The sequence below is a fragment of the Chiloscyllium punctatum genome, chromosome 1 (assembly GCF_047496795.1).
Source record: "Chiloscyllium punctatum isolate Juve2018m chromosome 1, sChiPun1.3, whole genome shotgun sequence".
Classification (NCBI taxonomy): Eukaryota; Metazoa; Chordata; class Chondrichthyes; order Orectolobiformes; family Hemiscylliidae; genus Chiloscyllium; species Chiloscyllium punctatum.
The window spans coordinates 41,627,051-41,644,526 of record NC_092739.1 but is presented as its reverse complement, the minus strand read 5'-3'; the positions used below and the strand labels follow the sequence as shown (position 1 = coordinate 41,644,526).

Below are 17,476 nucleotides of genomic sequence, written 5' to 3'. Positions count from 1 at the left end.
ATTGCAGGGTATTTGCAGGATCAAATGCTTTCCTGATGAGTAAAGTCGTGCAAAATGTAACTTTTGCAGACCAGAATATGACAATCTGATTTACTTAACACTGACTTTTTTATTACACTTTCCAGGAATACAACAATAGCATTACATGAGGAATTACTGTACTGCTCCAGCATGTACAAAACAGATTGCTAAATCATCCAAAAATTTATTTTAAACATAAGTGTACATCTACAAATACCTTAAACAAGCCACAGCAAACAATTCACAAGTGATCGTCACTTGTGTTGTGGCTTTACAGGATATCAGTGAGGCCACTTTTAAAATACTGTGTACAATTCATAGGAAGCATGTTGTTAAACTGGAGAAAGTGCAGAAAAGATTTACAATGATGTTGCCAGGACTGGAGCATTTGAGTTACAGGGAGATACTGAATTGGTTAGGGCTATTTTCCCTGGACCATCGGAGAATGAGTGGTGACCTTACAGAGGTATGTAAAATCATGACAGGCATGGATAATGTAATAGACAACATTGTTTTCTGAGAGTGGGGCAAGTCCAAAATTAGATGGCATAAGTTTAAGGTGAGGGGGGAAAGATTTAAAAAGGACCTGAGGGGTAGTTTTTTCAGGCAGAGGGTGGTGCATGTATGGAATAAGTGGCCAGAGGAAGTGGAGGTGGCTGGTCCAATTAAAACATTTAAAAAGGCATTTGGTTAGGTACATGAATAGGAAGGATTTCGAGGTATATGGGCCAAATGCTGGTAAACGGAAATGTCTGAGATGTCTGGTTGGTGTGGTCCAGTTGGACTAAAGGGTCTGTTTTCCATGCAGTATGACTCCATGACTATTATTTGTGTGCAAGTGTACATGATTGACATGGTGCCACTGTTTAAGAAAGGTGGTAAGGACAAACCAGGGACTAGAGACCAGTGAGCCTGACCTCGGTGGTGGGCAAGTTGTTGGAGGGAATCCTGAGGGACAGGATGCACATGTATTTGGAAAGGCAAGGACCGATTAGGGATAGTCAACATGGCTTTATGCATGGGAAATCATGTCTCACAAACTTGATTGAGTTTTTTGAAGAAGTAACAAAGAGGATTGATGAGGGCAGAGCAGAGGAGGTGATCTATATGGACTTCAGTAAGGCGTTTGACAAGGTTCCCCATGGGAGACTGGTTAACAAGGTTAGATCTCAGGATACAGGAAGAACTAGCCATTTAGATACAGAACTGGCTCAAAGGTAGAAGACAGAGGGTGGTGGTGGGGGGTTGTTTTTCAGACTGGAGGCCTGTGACTAATGGAGTGCTACAAGGATCGGTGCTGGGATCAATACATTTTATCATTTATATAAATGATTTGGGTGTGAGCATAAGAGGTACAGTTAGTAAGTTTGCAGATGACACCAAAATTGGAGGTGTAGTGGACAGCAAAGTAGGTTAACTCAGATTACAACAGGATCTGGACCAGATGGGCCAATGGGCTGAGAATTGGCAGATGGAGTTTAATTTAGATAAATGTGAGGTGCTGCATTTTGAGAAAGCAAATCTTAGCAGGACTCATACACTTAATGGTAAGGTCCGAGGGAGTGTTGCTGAACAAAGAGACCTTGGAGTGCAGGTTCATAGCTCCTTGAAAGTGGAGTCGCAGGTAGATAGGATAGTGAAGATGGCATTTGGTATGCTTTCCTTTATTGGTCAGAGTATTGAGTACAGGAGTTGGGAGGTCATGTGGCGGCTGTACAGGACATTGGTTAGGCCACTGTTGGAATACTGCGTGTAATTCTGGTCTCCTTCCTGTCGGAAAGATGTTGTGAAACTTGAAAGGGTTCAGAAAAGATTTACAAGGATGTTGCCAGGGTTGGAGGATTTGAGCTACAGGGAAAGGTTGAATAGGCTAGGGCTGTTTTCCTTTGAGCGTCGGAGGCTGAAGGGTGACCTTACAGAGGTTTATAAAATCATGAGAGGCTTGGATAGACAAATAGACAAAGTCTCTTCCGTGGGGTGGGCCAGTCCAGAACTAGAGGGTATAGCTTTAGGGTGATAGGGGAAAGATATAAGAGAGACCTAAGGGGCAACGTCTTCACACAGAGGGTGGTACATGTATGAAATGAGCTGCCAGAGGAAGTGGTGGAGGCTGATACAATTGCAACATTTAAAAAGCATTTGGATAGGTATATGAATAGGAAGGGTTTGGAGGGATATGGGCCGGGTGCTGGCAGGTGGGACTAGATTGGGTTGGGATATCTGGTCGATGTGGACAAGGTGGACTGAAGGGTCTGTTTCCATGCTGTACATCTGTAAGACTCTACAAATGTGTGATTATTTCCATTTCTTCACATAGCTCTGTCCGAGTGGTCAATACAACCACAGGGAATCGCCTAATCTTTGAACTAAGAGAGATTTTGGAAATTTGGTCGTTGGACAGTTTGAATAGTTATTAAAAATTGCAGACCTTAGTTTTGTGAAAGAAAGCACAAACTTTTTAAACAGATATACATTAGGTTACAATCTAGAAAAGCCAATTTAAACTGAATTTATTCACTTATATAGTCTTATCATCATGTATAAACAATTTACCTTTTTTAATACGTCCATCAGCTTCAGCTGCTCCTCCTGGTATAATGCCTTTCACATAAATCCCACCATGTCTCACACTTGTGTTAATACCACCCTAGAGAAAAAGACTGCAAATTCATATGATGCAAGATACCCCCAGACAGTGACTAACCTTTGAGAATATTGCAAAACATTATATTGTTTTACAAAGCATGACCTTATAGTTTGTTGGTACCAAAAGCAGAATTATGAGGAAAATCACAAGAGACCATAGGTTAGTGCAGTGGGCAGATAGGCGACTCTCAGTTACTGCAGAAAATTGTGAATTTTTGCAATTTGGGAGAACAATAGCAATATTCACTAAAACACTAAAAGCATTTAATTAGAGGTACAATCAGAGATTGAAGTCTACAAAAACAAAGATTTTGAAAGGTGGGAGTGAAGACTAAAAGTTCTATCTAGAAAGAGAAACTGTAGATTGACTTTCTTCATGGGGGTGTCATAAAATATATGATCAAGCAGCTCATATTGTGCATTGACAAGAAATTCCTCAGGCCTTAATTGGAATACAGCTCCAGCTTAATCATCTCTTCATAGGCAGGATATCAGAGTCATAGAAATTGTACACTTAAAAGGCAATAAAATCAGATTAGATATTACAGTTATGGCTGGTTCGTTGGTTTGTTTATGTTCCCACTGTATCAGAGAAACTTTAAGGAAGGAAATAAAATTAGGCAATGGTTTGAAAGGTTCATTTACAATTGTAATCTCATCCTATGGGCTGGTATGTTTTCTGGCTGGTATTTTATAATAGATCGTAAGATAACGGAGGAACCTTGCTGCAGTAGGCCTTTCAAGTCTGCAGCTTGCACTACTGTTCCTGCCTGAAATTACTAGCAATATCAGAGACAGCATAACTGTGCTAACGGTGTGACCAGGCAACAATAAAACCCATTTCACACCAAGGGTCAGTCCACTGACACCAGTTCAGGTTGAGCACGTCTTGGGTATCCCTGTCCAGCCAATGTCCAGGCAACAGAAGGCCTTGAAAAATTTAGCTAGTGCAAGTTTCCAATGGATTTGTAAAGTAAATGAAATGACAAATATTTCTGACACTTTTGCATATGATTCTGTTATCCTGTCATTTCTGAAATTTATCATATTGAAACTAAACTTAAATACTTTAATATTAATATTTCATAGAGAAAGAGAGTGTTGAAAACCTTGCCAAACAGTACCGTGACACTAATGCCCAAGCTGTTCTCTATTTTTGACAACTCCACTTCGAAAATATCTCCCGGCTTTAGCAAAGCACTTTGTTTAGCTTCAGGAAAAGCTCTTCTTTTCACCTTATCTGCTACAGAATCCTATATGTGAACAAATCAAAATTAGTGTATAAAGCAATACTGAAAGTACAATGAGATTTGATCTGTGTTTATGAACTGTCCAGCGTACTGTTTCAGTTCAGGGATATTATTTCTCCAATATTTTGAAACATACCCTTATAAATATTGTAGAAAATAAATTAAACCCCCCCGACAATGCATAACAAAGTTAAAGCTTCGATTTTACAGACTGTGCAATACTAAATTTCTACAACTGTATAGTAATTTCATTCTTTCTAATGATTTTTTTAAAAAAATGCATAACTAATATAAAAAGTAGTGCTGCAGAAATGTTTTTGTTGCAAAATCAAAGCAACCACTCGTTATCTAATCCACTGCTGACCAAAACCCTCTTAAGTTATATGAGACACTATTACATGATGGGATCTAGAGGGAGGGGAGTTGTGTGGCCAAAATTAAAAGGGTCAGCAAGCGAGTCAGAACACTTTAAGGCACAAGGAAGTTTGGCACAGTTGGATGGCATGTATTTTAATGAAAGTAGAGGGCAGCACAGTGGTTAGCACTGCTGCTACATAGCGCCAGGGACTCGGGTTCAATTCCAGCCGCAGGCGACTCTGTGTGTGGAGTTTGCATGTTCTCCCAGTGTCTGTGTGGGTTTCCTCTGGGTACTCCGGTTGCCTCCCACAATTGAAAAACGTGCAGGTTAGGTGAATTGGCCATGCTAAAATTGCTCACAGTGTTCAGGGATGTGTAGATTAGGCACATTAGTCAGGGTAAATGTAGAGTAACGGGGAATGGGTTTGGGTGCGATAATCTTTGGAGGGTCGGTGTGGACTTGTTTGGCCGAAGGGCCTGATTCTAACACTGTAAGGATTCTATAAGTCTGATGAACAAGACAAAGATGAGAGCACAAACTAAATCATAGGGTTGTGATGTCATTGTTGTCACCGAGACATGGTTGAGAGAAGGGCAGGATTGCGAGAAGCTCAATATTCTAGACTATAGGGTCTCAGGGGAGAGAGGGAAGGAGGTAAGAGAAGAGGGTGTGTTGCAATATTGATCACGGAATCAACTACAGGAGTAAGGAAGGACGACATCTTCAAAAGTTCCTCAAATACATGCAAAATTTAAAAACCAAAAATGAGTAATTACATTGCTAGGAGAGACTGTTAAGGGTCTTATGGTACAAAAAGAAATAAATGAGCAGGTGTAGGCAAATGTCAGAGAAGTATAAAAGTAACTGGACGGTGATAGTGGGGGAATTTCAGATCCCCAACATTAACTGGGGAAGTTAAAGTGTGAAAGGTGCAGAAGGATGGAATTCTTGAAATGCATCTAGAAGAGTTTTTAAAGCAAATGAGCAGATGGCCCTACATGGTCCTGGATTTAATTTTAGGTAATGAAGCCAGGCAAGCGGTTGAAGCGTCAGTGGGGGGCATTTTGCAAAGCATAAGCATAGCTCCATTAATTCAAGATTGTTATGGAAAAGAGCAAGGATGGGCATGAGATCAAAAGAACTAAACAGGGGAAAGGCCAATTTAAAAAAAGATCAGATATGACTTAGCCACAGTGGACGGCAAACAGACACTTTTAGCTAAATCAGTATCAGAGCTGCAGGATACATTAAAGATGGAAATATGGAGAATACAGGGCCAACGTGGTTCTAATAAAGATAAAGGGTGGGGCCAACAAATCCAGTGAATCCTGGATCTAGAGGGATAGACAGGATTGGATAAAGAAAGAAAGGGGGGCTTATGGCAGATATCAAGAGCTCAAAACAGCAGAAACCCAATCGGTGTACAAAATGTGTAAGGGAGAACTTAAAATGGAAATTGGGAGAGCAAAAAAGGGGGCATGAAAGGATAGTAGGAGGCAAAATAAAGTTATTGTTCAAGTACACTAATTACAAATGCCATAGATACAGTAGACAGGAAGACTTTTTCCCCTTGATGGAGGGATCAAAGCCATGGGGGCATAAATTTAAGGAAAGGTGCAGAACGTTTAGTGGAACTGTGAGGGTGATGAGAATCTAGAACCCACTGCCTGTGAAGATGGTAGAAACAGAAATCCACATAACATTTGAGTAGATGTGCACTTGTAATGTCAAGACACACAAGGCTATGAGCCAAATAAGATCAGAAACAATAGGACAGCTTTTAGTTCAGGATGGCTGATGGAGTTAGTATTGAGAACCATTGTGATTGGAAATAAAGATATCATGAAAATTTTAACCAAAGAAAATCAAACAGGAAATTAACTTAAAAGAAAAATCTGTTGCTACAACTAGGATGGACAGAAATGTTTGCAATATGCTGTTTGCATACTGACACAATGAGATATTGGGGCAGGTGGGGACTGCTGGGAAAAAAGGCAAACTGACCAAAGATGAGAAAAATCACATTCACCTTTTTTGAACTTTGTTGCTCTTGACTGCTAGAATAGGTTGCTTCATCCATGTCAGAGTCACCTCGGTCCGAGCAATCTGTCTCTTTAGGTGTTTCGACATTAGTACTGTTTAATGGTCTTGCACTGTCCAAAACATTTTGAATCATGTCCTGCCTCAAATCCGTTAGTGCAGAGACTTCTTCATAATCAGTACGTTGTGGTGTTCTAGAGGTAGTTCGATTTCTGTAAAAACCATGTACTTGGCTTTGTGAAAGCCCTGCACTTTCAGTTCTAGAGTCCTGGGAGCTCGTACTTCCTCTTCGTTTCTCCTCAGGTGGAACAGAAGTTCTTACAGGAAGAGTTCTATGATGACCAGATGATCCATTATGTTCTTCTGAAGATGACACTTCTTCATAATCCCGCCTTCCTAAATTCCGACAAGGGCTTCTAGATTTGTTTCTTGTTCCTTTTTCCATTCAGAGGAGATGCAGGTGAATAAAATAAAGTCACACTGTTTGAAGTATCAAACTATAATCCTATGAAATCAGTTTCACAATTGAAGTACTGTCATTGTTACAAATTTAAAACATATACAGTCTAGGCTCTTTCCTCATTATGTGTAAATAGGAGGCTCAGCAACCCTGTTTGATCAGACAAGGCAAATTTTTGCTATTTAAACTCAGCTGGATATTGTGAAGTCAGCTAGAGCAATATGTATTGACCACTTTGCTGTCCTACTCAAATACCAAAATATCAAGCCCATCTTTACTTTCTGTGAAATAGTGTTGAACTTCAGAGTTGGTCATCATGTCTGTGGAGATGAGTTCATACATAAAACAGAAAATACCAAAAGATACTCAGCAAGTCTGGCAGCATCAGTGCAATGAGAAACAGAGAGTGCAGTAGGACTCGCCCTCAGAACTGAAATATTGATAGGTTGCGTGAATGGGCAAAAGCTTGGCAGAGGAAGTTCAAAAGAGGAAAGTGCGAGAGTACAAACATTGATAGGAAATGTTAAAAGGCAGACTATTATTTAAATGGAGAAAGACTCCAAAAAAGTGCAGCACAAAATGGATCCAGGTTTTCTTTTGCCTGAAACACAAAGTTAGCGTGGAGGAGCAGCAAATTAATTAAGGCGGCAAAACAATTTTTGCCTTTACTGCTAGAGGCTTGGAGTTTAAAAATGGGGAAATCTTACTGCAATGGCATAAGGTATTGGTAAGGTCATACCTGGAGTACTGGCATACAGTCATGGTCCCCAGATTCAAGAAAGGATGGATTAGCATTGAAGGCTGCTCAAGATAGATTCACTGGACTGCATTCCTGGGTTGTAGGAGTTTGCTGATCAAGAATACTGATCAATTGCAGCAGTGGGAGCGGTGAGAGTGCAGACCAGGGGGCAGCCAAGAAGGCAAGTTTCCCTATTTTAGAATTACCTTGTGATTAGATGGAGCGAAAGCTCAATACGTGTAGGCGTGGACATGAGGATTGCTATTATCGAGCTATGGCTAAACCAGAGACATTACAGTGTATAGTGTCTCCCACCTATCCTCCTCGTCTAACCAAACAAAAAAGACCATATGTGGAGGGTTACTAAGGTACGGCTTTTTTTTTCATTTATTCAACCTCTCTTGGCAATTTAGAGCAGAGGAGATGGAGGCTATGGCAGTTACATGCTCCTCTTGCAGAATATGGGAGGTAAGGGTCACCACTGACTTCACTTGTAAGAAGTGCACCCAACTCCAGCTCCTCACAGATCACATTGGGGAACTGGAGCTGGATGAACTTCGGATCATTCGGGAGGCTGAGGGGATGATAGAGAAGAGTTGGAGGAAGGTAGTCACACCTAAGTTACAAGATAAAGTTGGCTGGGTGACCATCAGGAGAGGGAAAGGGATTAGCAGACAGTGCAGGGAACCCCCATGGCTGTTTCCCTCGATAATAAGTATACCATTTTGGATACTATTGGAGGATGGGGGTGTGGGGAAGGACCCACAGCAGCCAAGTTTTGGGCACAGAGTCTGGTGCTGTGGCTTAGAAGGGAAGAGAGGAGAATAGGAGAGTGATAGGGATAGGAGATTCTCACCGTGGGCTGTATGGTGGCTCAGTGGTTTGCACTGCACCAGGACCTGGGTTCGATTCCAGCCTCGGGTGACTGTTTGAAGTTTGCACATTCTTCCCGTGTCTGCGTGGGTGTCCTCCAGGTGCTCCGGTTTCCTCCCACAATCCAAAGATGTGCAGTTTAGGTGAATTGGCCATGCTAAATTGCTCAGTTTTCAGTGAGGTGTAGGTTAGGTGCATTAGTCAGGGGTAAATGTGGAGTAATAGGTTAGGGGAATGGGTCTGGATAGGTTACTCTTCGGTGGGTTGGTGTGGACCTGTTGGGTCTAATGGCATGTTTCCACACTGAAGGGAATTCTATCAGATCCAATCATGAGAGGAACAGACAGGAAATACTGTGTCCGCAAGCGAGACTCCCAGATGGTATTTTGCCTCCTGGGTGCCAGGATCAGGGATATTTCAAATCAAGTCTGCAGAATTCTTAAGGGGGATTGAGAGCAGCCAGATGTCGTGGTACACATTGATACCAATAACATAGATAGGGAAAGGGAGGAGGACCTGAAAAGAGAATAAAGGGAGTTAGGTTGGAAGCTAGAAGGACGACCAGGGTAGTAATCTCAGGATTGCTACCGATACCATGGGCTAATGTTTCTACGAATAGACAGCAAGTGCAGACGACCACATGGTTCAGGGACGGTGTAGGAGGGAGGGCTTCAGACACATGGATCATTAGGATACCTTCTGGGCAAAATGGGACTTGTACAAGAAGGACGGGTTGCACCTGAACTGGAGGGGCACCAATATCCTGGGCAGGACGGTTGCTAGAGCTCCTCGGGAGGGTTTACATTAGATAGGCGGGGGTGGGGGAGTGGAATCAGAGCTACAGATCAGATAATGGAGTAGGTAGTGAACAGCCAGATACAGCGTGCAGAGAGTCTGTGAGGAGAGATAGGGCAAAGGTGCAGCCAGTGTGATGGATTGAAGTGTGTCTATTTTAATGCAAGAAGTATCAGAAAGAAGGGTGACAAACTTACAGCATGGATCAGTACTTGGAAATATGATGTTGTGGCCATTATGGAGACATGGATTTGACAGAGGCAGGAATGTTTGTTTGGGATCAGGGGGCAGGGATTAAAAGATTTGGGAGAATGGCATTGCTAATCAAGGATAGTATCACAGCTGTAGAAAGGGAGATCTTCGAAAACAGTTTGTCTACAGAGTTAGTATGGGTGAAAGTCAGAACAGGAAATGAGCAGTCACTTTATTGGGAGTTTTCTATAGACCCCAACACCCCCCCCCACCCCAACATGCCCAGTAACAACAGATATGAAGGAGCAGATTGGGAGGCAGATTTTGGAACGGTGCAAAAGTAACAGGGTATTGTCACGGGTGACTTTATCTTCCCTAATATTGATTGGAACCTCCTTAGTTCAAATAGTTTGGATGGAGCAGTTTTTGTCAGGTGTGTCCAGGAAGGGTTCCTGACTTAATATGTAGATAGGCCAGCCAGAGGGGAGGCCATACTGGATTTGGTGCTTGGCAATGAACCATGCCAGGTGTCAGATCTTCGGTGCGAGAGCATCTCAATGATAGTGATCATAACTGCATGACCTTTACTATGCTCATGGAGAAGGATAGGAGCAGACTATATGGAGAAGTATTTAATTGGAGGAGGGGGATTACAATGCTATTAGATCGGAACGGAGATGCCTAAACTGGGAATAATTGTTCTCAGGGAATGCACAACAGAAAAGTGGAGGTTGTTTAGGAAGCACTTGCTGATAGTGCTGGGCAGGTTTTTCCCACTGAGGCAAGGAAGGGAGGATAGGTTGAAAGAACCTTGGGTGACAAGGGATGTGGAACATCTAGTCAAGAGGAAGAAGGAAGCTTACTCAAAGTTGAGGAGGCAAGGATCAGACAGGGCTTTACAGGGTTACAATGTAGCCAGGAAAAAAACTAAAGAATGGCCTTAGGAGAGCGAGACAGGAGCATGAAAAAGCTTTAGCGGGTAGGATTAAGACAAATCCCAAGGCATTCTACACTTATGTGAGGAACAAGAGGATGGCCAGAGTGCGGGTAGGGTCAATCAGGGATAGTGGAGGGAACTTGCGCCTGGAGTCGGAGGAGGTAGGGGAGGTTCTTAATGCATACTTTGCTTCAGTAATCACTACTGAGAGGGATCTTGACATTTCTGAGGACAGCATGAAACAGATTGATGTTAAGAAGGGGGATGTGCTGAAAATTTTGAAAAACATAAGGATAGATAAATCCCCTGGGCAGATGGGTTACTATAGAAAGCGTGGGAAGAGATTGCTGCACTTTTAGTGATGATCTTTGCATTCTCACTGTTCACTGGAGTAGTGCCAGATGATTGGAAGGTGTCAAATGTTAGTCCCTTGTTCAAGAAAAAGAATAAGGATAATCCTGGGAATTACAGACCAGTCAGTCTTCTGTCTGTGGTGAGCAAAGTAATGGAGAGGATTCTGAGAGACAGGATTTATGATAACTTGGAAAACCACAGTTTGATTAGAGATAGTCAGCATGGCTTTGTGAAAGGCAGGCCATGCCTCACAAGCCTTAGTGAATTCTTTGAAGATGTGACAAAACACATCGATAAAGGTAGAGCAGTGGACGTGGTGTACACAGATTTTAGCAAGGCATTTGATAAGGTTTCCCATGGTAGGCTTATTCAGAAAGTAAGGAGGCATAGGAATCAGGGAAATCTGGCTAACTGAATACAAAACTAGCTCGCCCACAGAAGAAAGAGGGTAGATGGGCAGTAATCAGCCTGGAGCTTGATGACTAGTGTGTTCCGCAGGGATCGGTCTTGGGACCTCTGATCTTTGTGATTTTTATAAATGACTTGGATGAGGAAGTGGAAGGGTGGGTTAGTAAGTTTTCCAATAACAAGAAGATTGATGGAGTTGTGGACAGTGTGGACAGCTGATGTAGGTTGCAACGGGACATTGACAGGACGTAGAATTTGGCTGATAAGTGGCGGATGCAGTTCAACCTGGAAACTGTGAAGTGATTCACTTTGGAAGGCAGAATACAGAGTTAAAGGCTCGATTCTTGGCAGCATGGGGGAACAGAAGGATCTTGAGGTCCATGTCCACAGATCCATCAAAAGTTGCCACCCAAGTTGGTGGAGTTGTTAAGAATGCATCTGGTATATTGGCTTTCAGTAGCAGGGGGGATTAAGTTCAAGAGCCACAAGGTTACGCTGCACCTCTATAGAGACCTGGTTAGACTACACTTGGTATATTGTGTTCAATTCTGGTCACCTCATTATCGGAAAGATGTGGAAGTTTTAGAGAGAGTGTGCAGGAAATTTACTAGGATGCTGCCTGGACTGGAGGACATATCTTACGAAGAAAGTTTGAGGGAGCCCGGGGTTTTGCTCATTGGAGCAAAGGAGGATGAGAGATAACTTAATAGAGATGTACAAGATGATGAGAGATATAGACAGAGTGGATAGCCAGAGACCTTTTCCCATAGCGGAAATGTCTATCACAAAGGGGCATAATTTTAAGGTGATTGGGGCAAGGTTTAGGGGAGATATCAGAGGTAGGTTCTTTACACAGAGACTGGTAGGTGAGTGGAATGCACTGCCAGTACTGGTAGTAGAGTCAGATACATTAGGGATATTTAAGCAACTCTTGGATAGGCACATGGATGATAGTAAAATGAAGGGTAGGTAGGTTAGTCTGATCTTAGAGTAGGAAAAAAGGTCGGCACAACATCGAAGGCCAAAGGGCCTTTACAATGCTCCATGTCATAGCTAAACAGGTTAGGCCTTTATTTATTTGAATTTAGAAGAATGAGGAGTGATCTGACTGAAACTTACACAAGCCTGACGGGGTTTGACAGTTTAGATGTTTAGAAGGTGTTTTCACTCGTTGGGAAATTTCAAACTAGTGGACATAATTACAGAATGAGGGGACACTATTTTAAATTGGAAATACAAAGAAATTTCTTCAGTCAGAGCAGCGGATGTCTGGAATTCCCTGCCCAAAGAGATAAAAGTAATCACACAGGCCTTTTTCTTTGAAATATCGAGGGGTTAAGGACTATGAGGAGTTGAGGCAGGAGCAGATCAGCCAAGATCTTATAAAATGATGAGCATGTTTGAGGGGCTGAATGGCCTACTCATGCTACCATTGTTTATGTTCCTAACTTCTCCATCGTCAGCTTAATGGCATTCAGTGACAACTGGCATAATTTGGAGTGAAGTCTGCTCATAATTAGTCTTTAAACAGAGTTATAATCTGTGTATTTGTTCTCAAATGACGACTCAGCATGGGAGAAGCTCGAATCATGAAAGCTTTGGTAATTCATTAGCTCTCACTGCTTTAAAATGCTGACACTTGTTGCAGTCTAAAATCTCTGCCTTAATGCCAATGTAAGTTCTACACGAAGGTTCAATTCAAAATACAGAAATTATAGGATTAATTGGGTAGCTGCCAAATCCAATCCCATCGCCAACATGCTGAATATATGAAAAATATAAACTCCATTTTTGCAATACAGCTATTCCTGGTCATTGTTCATCATTAATCATTCTTGTTGAGGAAGTACTCAGAGGGGTACTAATATCCTGGGTGGGAAATTTGCTCGTGCCATTCGGGCAGGTTTAAACTAGCTCAGCAGGGGGATGGGAACCTGAGGTGTAGTTGCAATGCACAGGAGGATAAGAGTAGGCAGGACAGGGACAGGATTTCACGGTCACGGGAATGTGCTGGCAGACAGCAAGCTGGTTTGAAGTGTCTACTTCAACGCCAGAAGTATCTGAAATAGGATAGGTGAGCGTGCAGCATGGACAGTTACCTGGGACTTCGATGTTGTGGCCATTTCGGAGACATTGACAGAGCAGAGTGAGGAATGGATGTTGCGGGTTCCAGGGTTTAGATCTTTCATTAAGAGCAGGGAAGGCAGTAAAAGAGGGGGAGGTGTGGCCTTGTTAGTCAAGGATAGTATAACGGTAGCTGAAAGAGCTTTTGACGAGGACTCATCTACTGAGGTAGTGTGGGCTGAGGTTATAGGCCTCCGCAGAGTTCCAGGGAGGTGGAGGAGAGGATTGGCAAAATTATTCTGGGTAGAAGTGAAAGGAACAGGCTGGTCATTATGGGGGACTTTAACTTCCCCAACATTGACTGGAAATGCAATAACTCTAGTACCTCAGATGATCAGTTTTTGTCCAATGTGTAACAGGAGGGTTTCCTGACACAGTATGTTGAAGGGCTGACAAGAGGGGAGGCCACACTGGATCTGGTGCCTGGTGAAGAACCAGGCCAGGTGTTTGATTTAGTTGTGGGTGAGTACTTTGGAGAGAGTGACCATAATTCAGTTACGTTTAGTTTAGCAATGGAAAGGGATAGGTACATGCCACAGGTCAAGAGTTATCGATAGGGCAAGGAAAATTATAATGTGATTAGGCAAGAATTAGGATGCATAGAATGGGGTAGCAAAATGCAGGGGATGTAAACAGTGGAAATGTGGAGCTGGTTTAAGGAACAGATATTGCGTGTCATTGATAGGTATGTCCCTGTCAGGCAGGGAGGAAGTGATAAGGTAAGGGAACTATGGTTTACGACAGAAATTGCATCTCTTGTTAAGCGGAAGATGGAGGCTTGCGCGTTGATGAGACAAGATAGTTCAGATGAGGCGATGGAGAGTTACAGATAGCCTAGGAAGGATTTAAAGAGTTAAGAAGAGAAAAGAGAGGACACGAGCAGTCTTTAGCAAATAGAATAAAGGAGAATGCTAAAACTTTCTATTGGTATGTGAGGAATAAAAGGATGACTAGGGTAGGAATAGGGCCAATCAAAGACAGTAAGTGGGAAGTTGAGTGTACACCCTGTGGAGATCAGAGAGGCGCTAAATGGACATTTCTCATGGTTTTCACTCAGGAAAAGGAGAATATCGTAGAGGAGAAGAATGAGATATGAGATATTAGACTAGAAAGGATTGAGGTTAATTATGAAGAGGTGTTATTAATTCTGGAAGGAATGAAAGTAGACAAGTCCCCTGGGCCGGATGGGATTTATCTGAGGATTCTCTGGGAAGCTAGAGAGGAGATAGCAGAGCCTTTGGCTTTGATATTTGAGTTGTCATTCTCTACAGGTTTAGTACCAGAGGACTGGAGGATTGCAAATGTTGTGCCCTTGTTCAAGAACGCTAGTAGAGATGACCCAGGTAATTATAGACTGGTGAGCTTTACTTCTGTTGTAGGAAAGGTTTTGGAAAAGATTATAAGAGATTGGATTTATAATAATCTAGCAGGCAACAATTTGATTTCAGATAGTCAACATGGTTTCATCAAGGGCAGGTTGTGTCTTACAAACCGCATTGGTTTTTGAGAAGGTGACCAAGCATGTAGATGAGGGTAGGGCAAGTTGACGTGGTATACCTGGACTTCAGTAAAGCCTTTGATAAGGTTCCACATGGTAGGCTTTTGGAGAAAACGCAGAGGCATGGGATTGAGGGTGATTTAGCAGTTTGGATTAGAAACTGGCTTTCTGAAAGAAGGCAGCGAGTGGTAGTTGATGGAAAATATTCAGCCTGGAGACCAGTTACTAGTGATGTGCCACAAGGTTCTATTTTGGGACCACTGCTGTTTGTCATTTTTATAAATGACTTAGATGCAGGCATAGGTGGATGGATTACGGGGAGAATGCAGGTAAGTGGAGTTGAAATGCCCATCTGCCATGATTGAATAGCGGAGTGGACTCGATGGGCCGAATGGCCTTACTTCCGCTCCATTTGTCTTATGGTCTTATGATTAGTAAATTTGCAGATGACACTAAAGTCGGTGGAGTAATGGACAGTTGGAAGAATGTTACAGGTTGCAGGGGGACTTGGATAAACTGCAGAATTGGGCTGAGACTTGGCAAAGGGGGTTCAATGCAGCTAAATGTGAGGTGATTCACTTTGTGAAGAATAACAGGAAGGCAGAGTATTGGGTTAATGGAAAGATTCTTGGTAGTGTGGATGTGCAGAGGGATCTTGGAGCCCATGTACTTAGATCCCGGAAAGTTGCCACCCAGGTTGATAGTGCTGTTAAGAAGGCATATGGTGTGTTAGGTTTCATTGGTAGAGGGATTGAGTTCCGGAGCCGCACTATCATGCTGCAACTATACAAAACGCTAGTGCGGCTGCACTTGGAATATTGTGTACAGTTCTAGTTGCCATATTTCGGGAAGGATGTGAAAGCATTGGAAAAGGTGCAGAGGAGATTTACCAGGATGTTGCCTGGTTGGGAGGGAAGGTCTTATGAGAAAAGGCTGAGACTTGGGTTTGTTCTCATTGGAAACAAGAGGGCTAAGAGGGGATTTGATAAAGACCTACAAGATGATCAGAGGATTAGATAGGGTAGACAGTGAAAGTCTTTTTCCTAGGATGATGTCAGCTTGCACGAGGGGGCATAACTGAAAATTGAGGGGTGATAGATTTAAGACAGATGCCAGAAGCAGGTTCTTTACTCAGAGACTGGTAAGGGTGTGGAAGCCACATTAGGGAGATTTAAACAATCCTTGGATAAGCACATAGATGATGATGAGATAGTGTAGGGGGAACGAGCTGAGAATAGTTCACAGGTCGGCGCAACATTAAGGGCCAAAGGGCCTGTTCTGAGCTGTATTGTTCTATGTTCTAAGATTTTGAAGATGAGGAAACCCAAGGGAAGAAATTTAAAGTTTGGAGGGGTACCATACACTATGACACAATGAACACATGCAATAGGATACCCAGGCTTTTATAATTAGACTTGAGATTTTCAATCTTGAAATGTAAATTTAGTACCTGAAGAAAAATCAGTTCCTCTGTAAAGTTTCTCTTTCAGCTGAGACACCACCAGAGTCACATCTTCAGGGGCATTTTGTAAAATTTCAACCGCTCTGTCATGGGTGACGCCTTCTAAAGTGATACCATTTACAGATATCAGCCGATCACCTGCAGATAGTGAAAGCACAGAGGTTATTTAACAAGCAGCAATATTGCAAACATTTTTGGTGCATTTTAAAAGGAGAGGTTGAAATAGTTTTAGCTTGCTGCAAGATACAAAATTACGTGGAATTTCACAACATTCCACTTCACAGAAATGCAACTATGCTCAAGTAGAATGAGTCCATTTGTTAAAGTTAAGAAATCATTTTGAATAAAATATTGAATGGAAACACTTTTTTAAAAAATTGAAGTGACCTATTTAAGTTGATGTCCATGATATGGTAATAAAATAGTCAAAAAGGAAAGTGTAATATAAATGTTGTCCAAGAAACATGACTGTAAAAGATAAGGAAATGTTCACACCGAGTTTATAGGAAATGCTCACAAGCTGAAAAAATCTTCATATCGCCACATACTGTTGGAAAGTAAGGCATCAAGTGCACATGTTGGTTATTATTTGACGCAGAGTTAATTAAGTGGGCTGCAAAGTGACTGACAAGTAGAAGTGCATTCTTCTTAACCCAGAAAAAAATAAACAGCTTCTTTGCAGGGAACCATATTTAAATATTTGAAAGAGAACCTTCTTTCTAATCAAGGTCACAATTTTGTCCTGGACTGACAAAGCGTAGCCCACTGGATCTCTTCAGGGTCTTGGAATGTTAAAACCTGTTACACTGGGAGTCTCTGCCCTTACCTCTTCTCCTATGCCAGTAGCCTGGGAACTTACACCTCTCATGGCTTGCAGAGTCTCAGCCTACCTTCCTGATCATGTCTTGCCAGACTGTGTGATAAAAGAGCTGAGAAATTTCAACTCCTCCTCCTTCTCTAAGGATCATTTACAGTACAGGTGTATGAAGTACCTGGATTTAAACGGTGATCCAACTCTGCTGGCCCTCCTGGCATTATTGTAGTGACAAAAATTCCTAAATCCAGTTTGCCAGTTTTTTCTCCACCAACAATTTGAAAACCTATTTGAAATAGTAATTAAATAATATTAATAGGATGTTTTAATTTCATTAGTAAGGCATTGTTAACTGGTCACCTTTTGTTATAGAGGACACAAAAAAGAAACACATTGTGACATTGAGCATTTCAATTTAAGTTCTTTATTTCATATTATGTGCCTTCTTATAGTTTTTCTATCATTAGGTTGTGCTGGGGGAAAAAAAACAAACTTTTCAACAGTT

The 17,476-nt window shown here is 42.1% G+C and overlaps 1 protein-coding gene across 9 annotated transcripts in view; it reads right to left on the bottom strand.

Annotated features, from left to right (window-relative positions):
* ptpn13 (protein tyrosine phosphatase non-receptor type 13) overlaps positions 1-17,476 on the bottom strand; it is a 265,404-nt gene that overhangs the window by 104,635 nt on the left and 143,293 nt on the right. For 7 of the 9 annotated variants that reach the window (XM_072547657.1, XM_072547747.1, XM_072547874.1 and 4 more), the window contains 5 exons: positions 17,150-17,257; positions 16,146-16,295; positions 6,305-6,750; positions 3,777-3,920; positions 2,575-2,668 (listed from right to left, as the gene is read on the bottom strand). In XM_072547657.1, the coding sequence (XP_072403758.1) occupies positions 2,575-2,668; positions 3,777-3,920; positions 6,305-6,750; positions 16,146-16,295; positions 17,150-17,257 (942 nt within the window). The remainder of the gene's footprint in view (positions 1-2,574; positions 2,669-3,776; positions 3,921-6,304; positions 6,751-16,145; positions 16,296-17,149; positions 17,258-17,476) is intronic. The other 2 variants (XM_072547489.1, XM_072548028.1) reach the window with 1 other exon arrangement.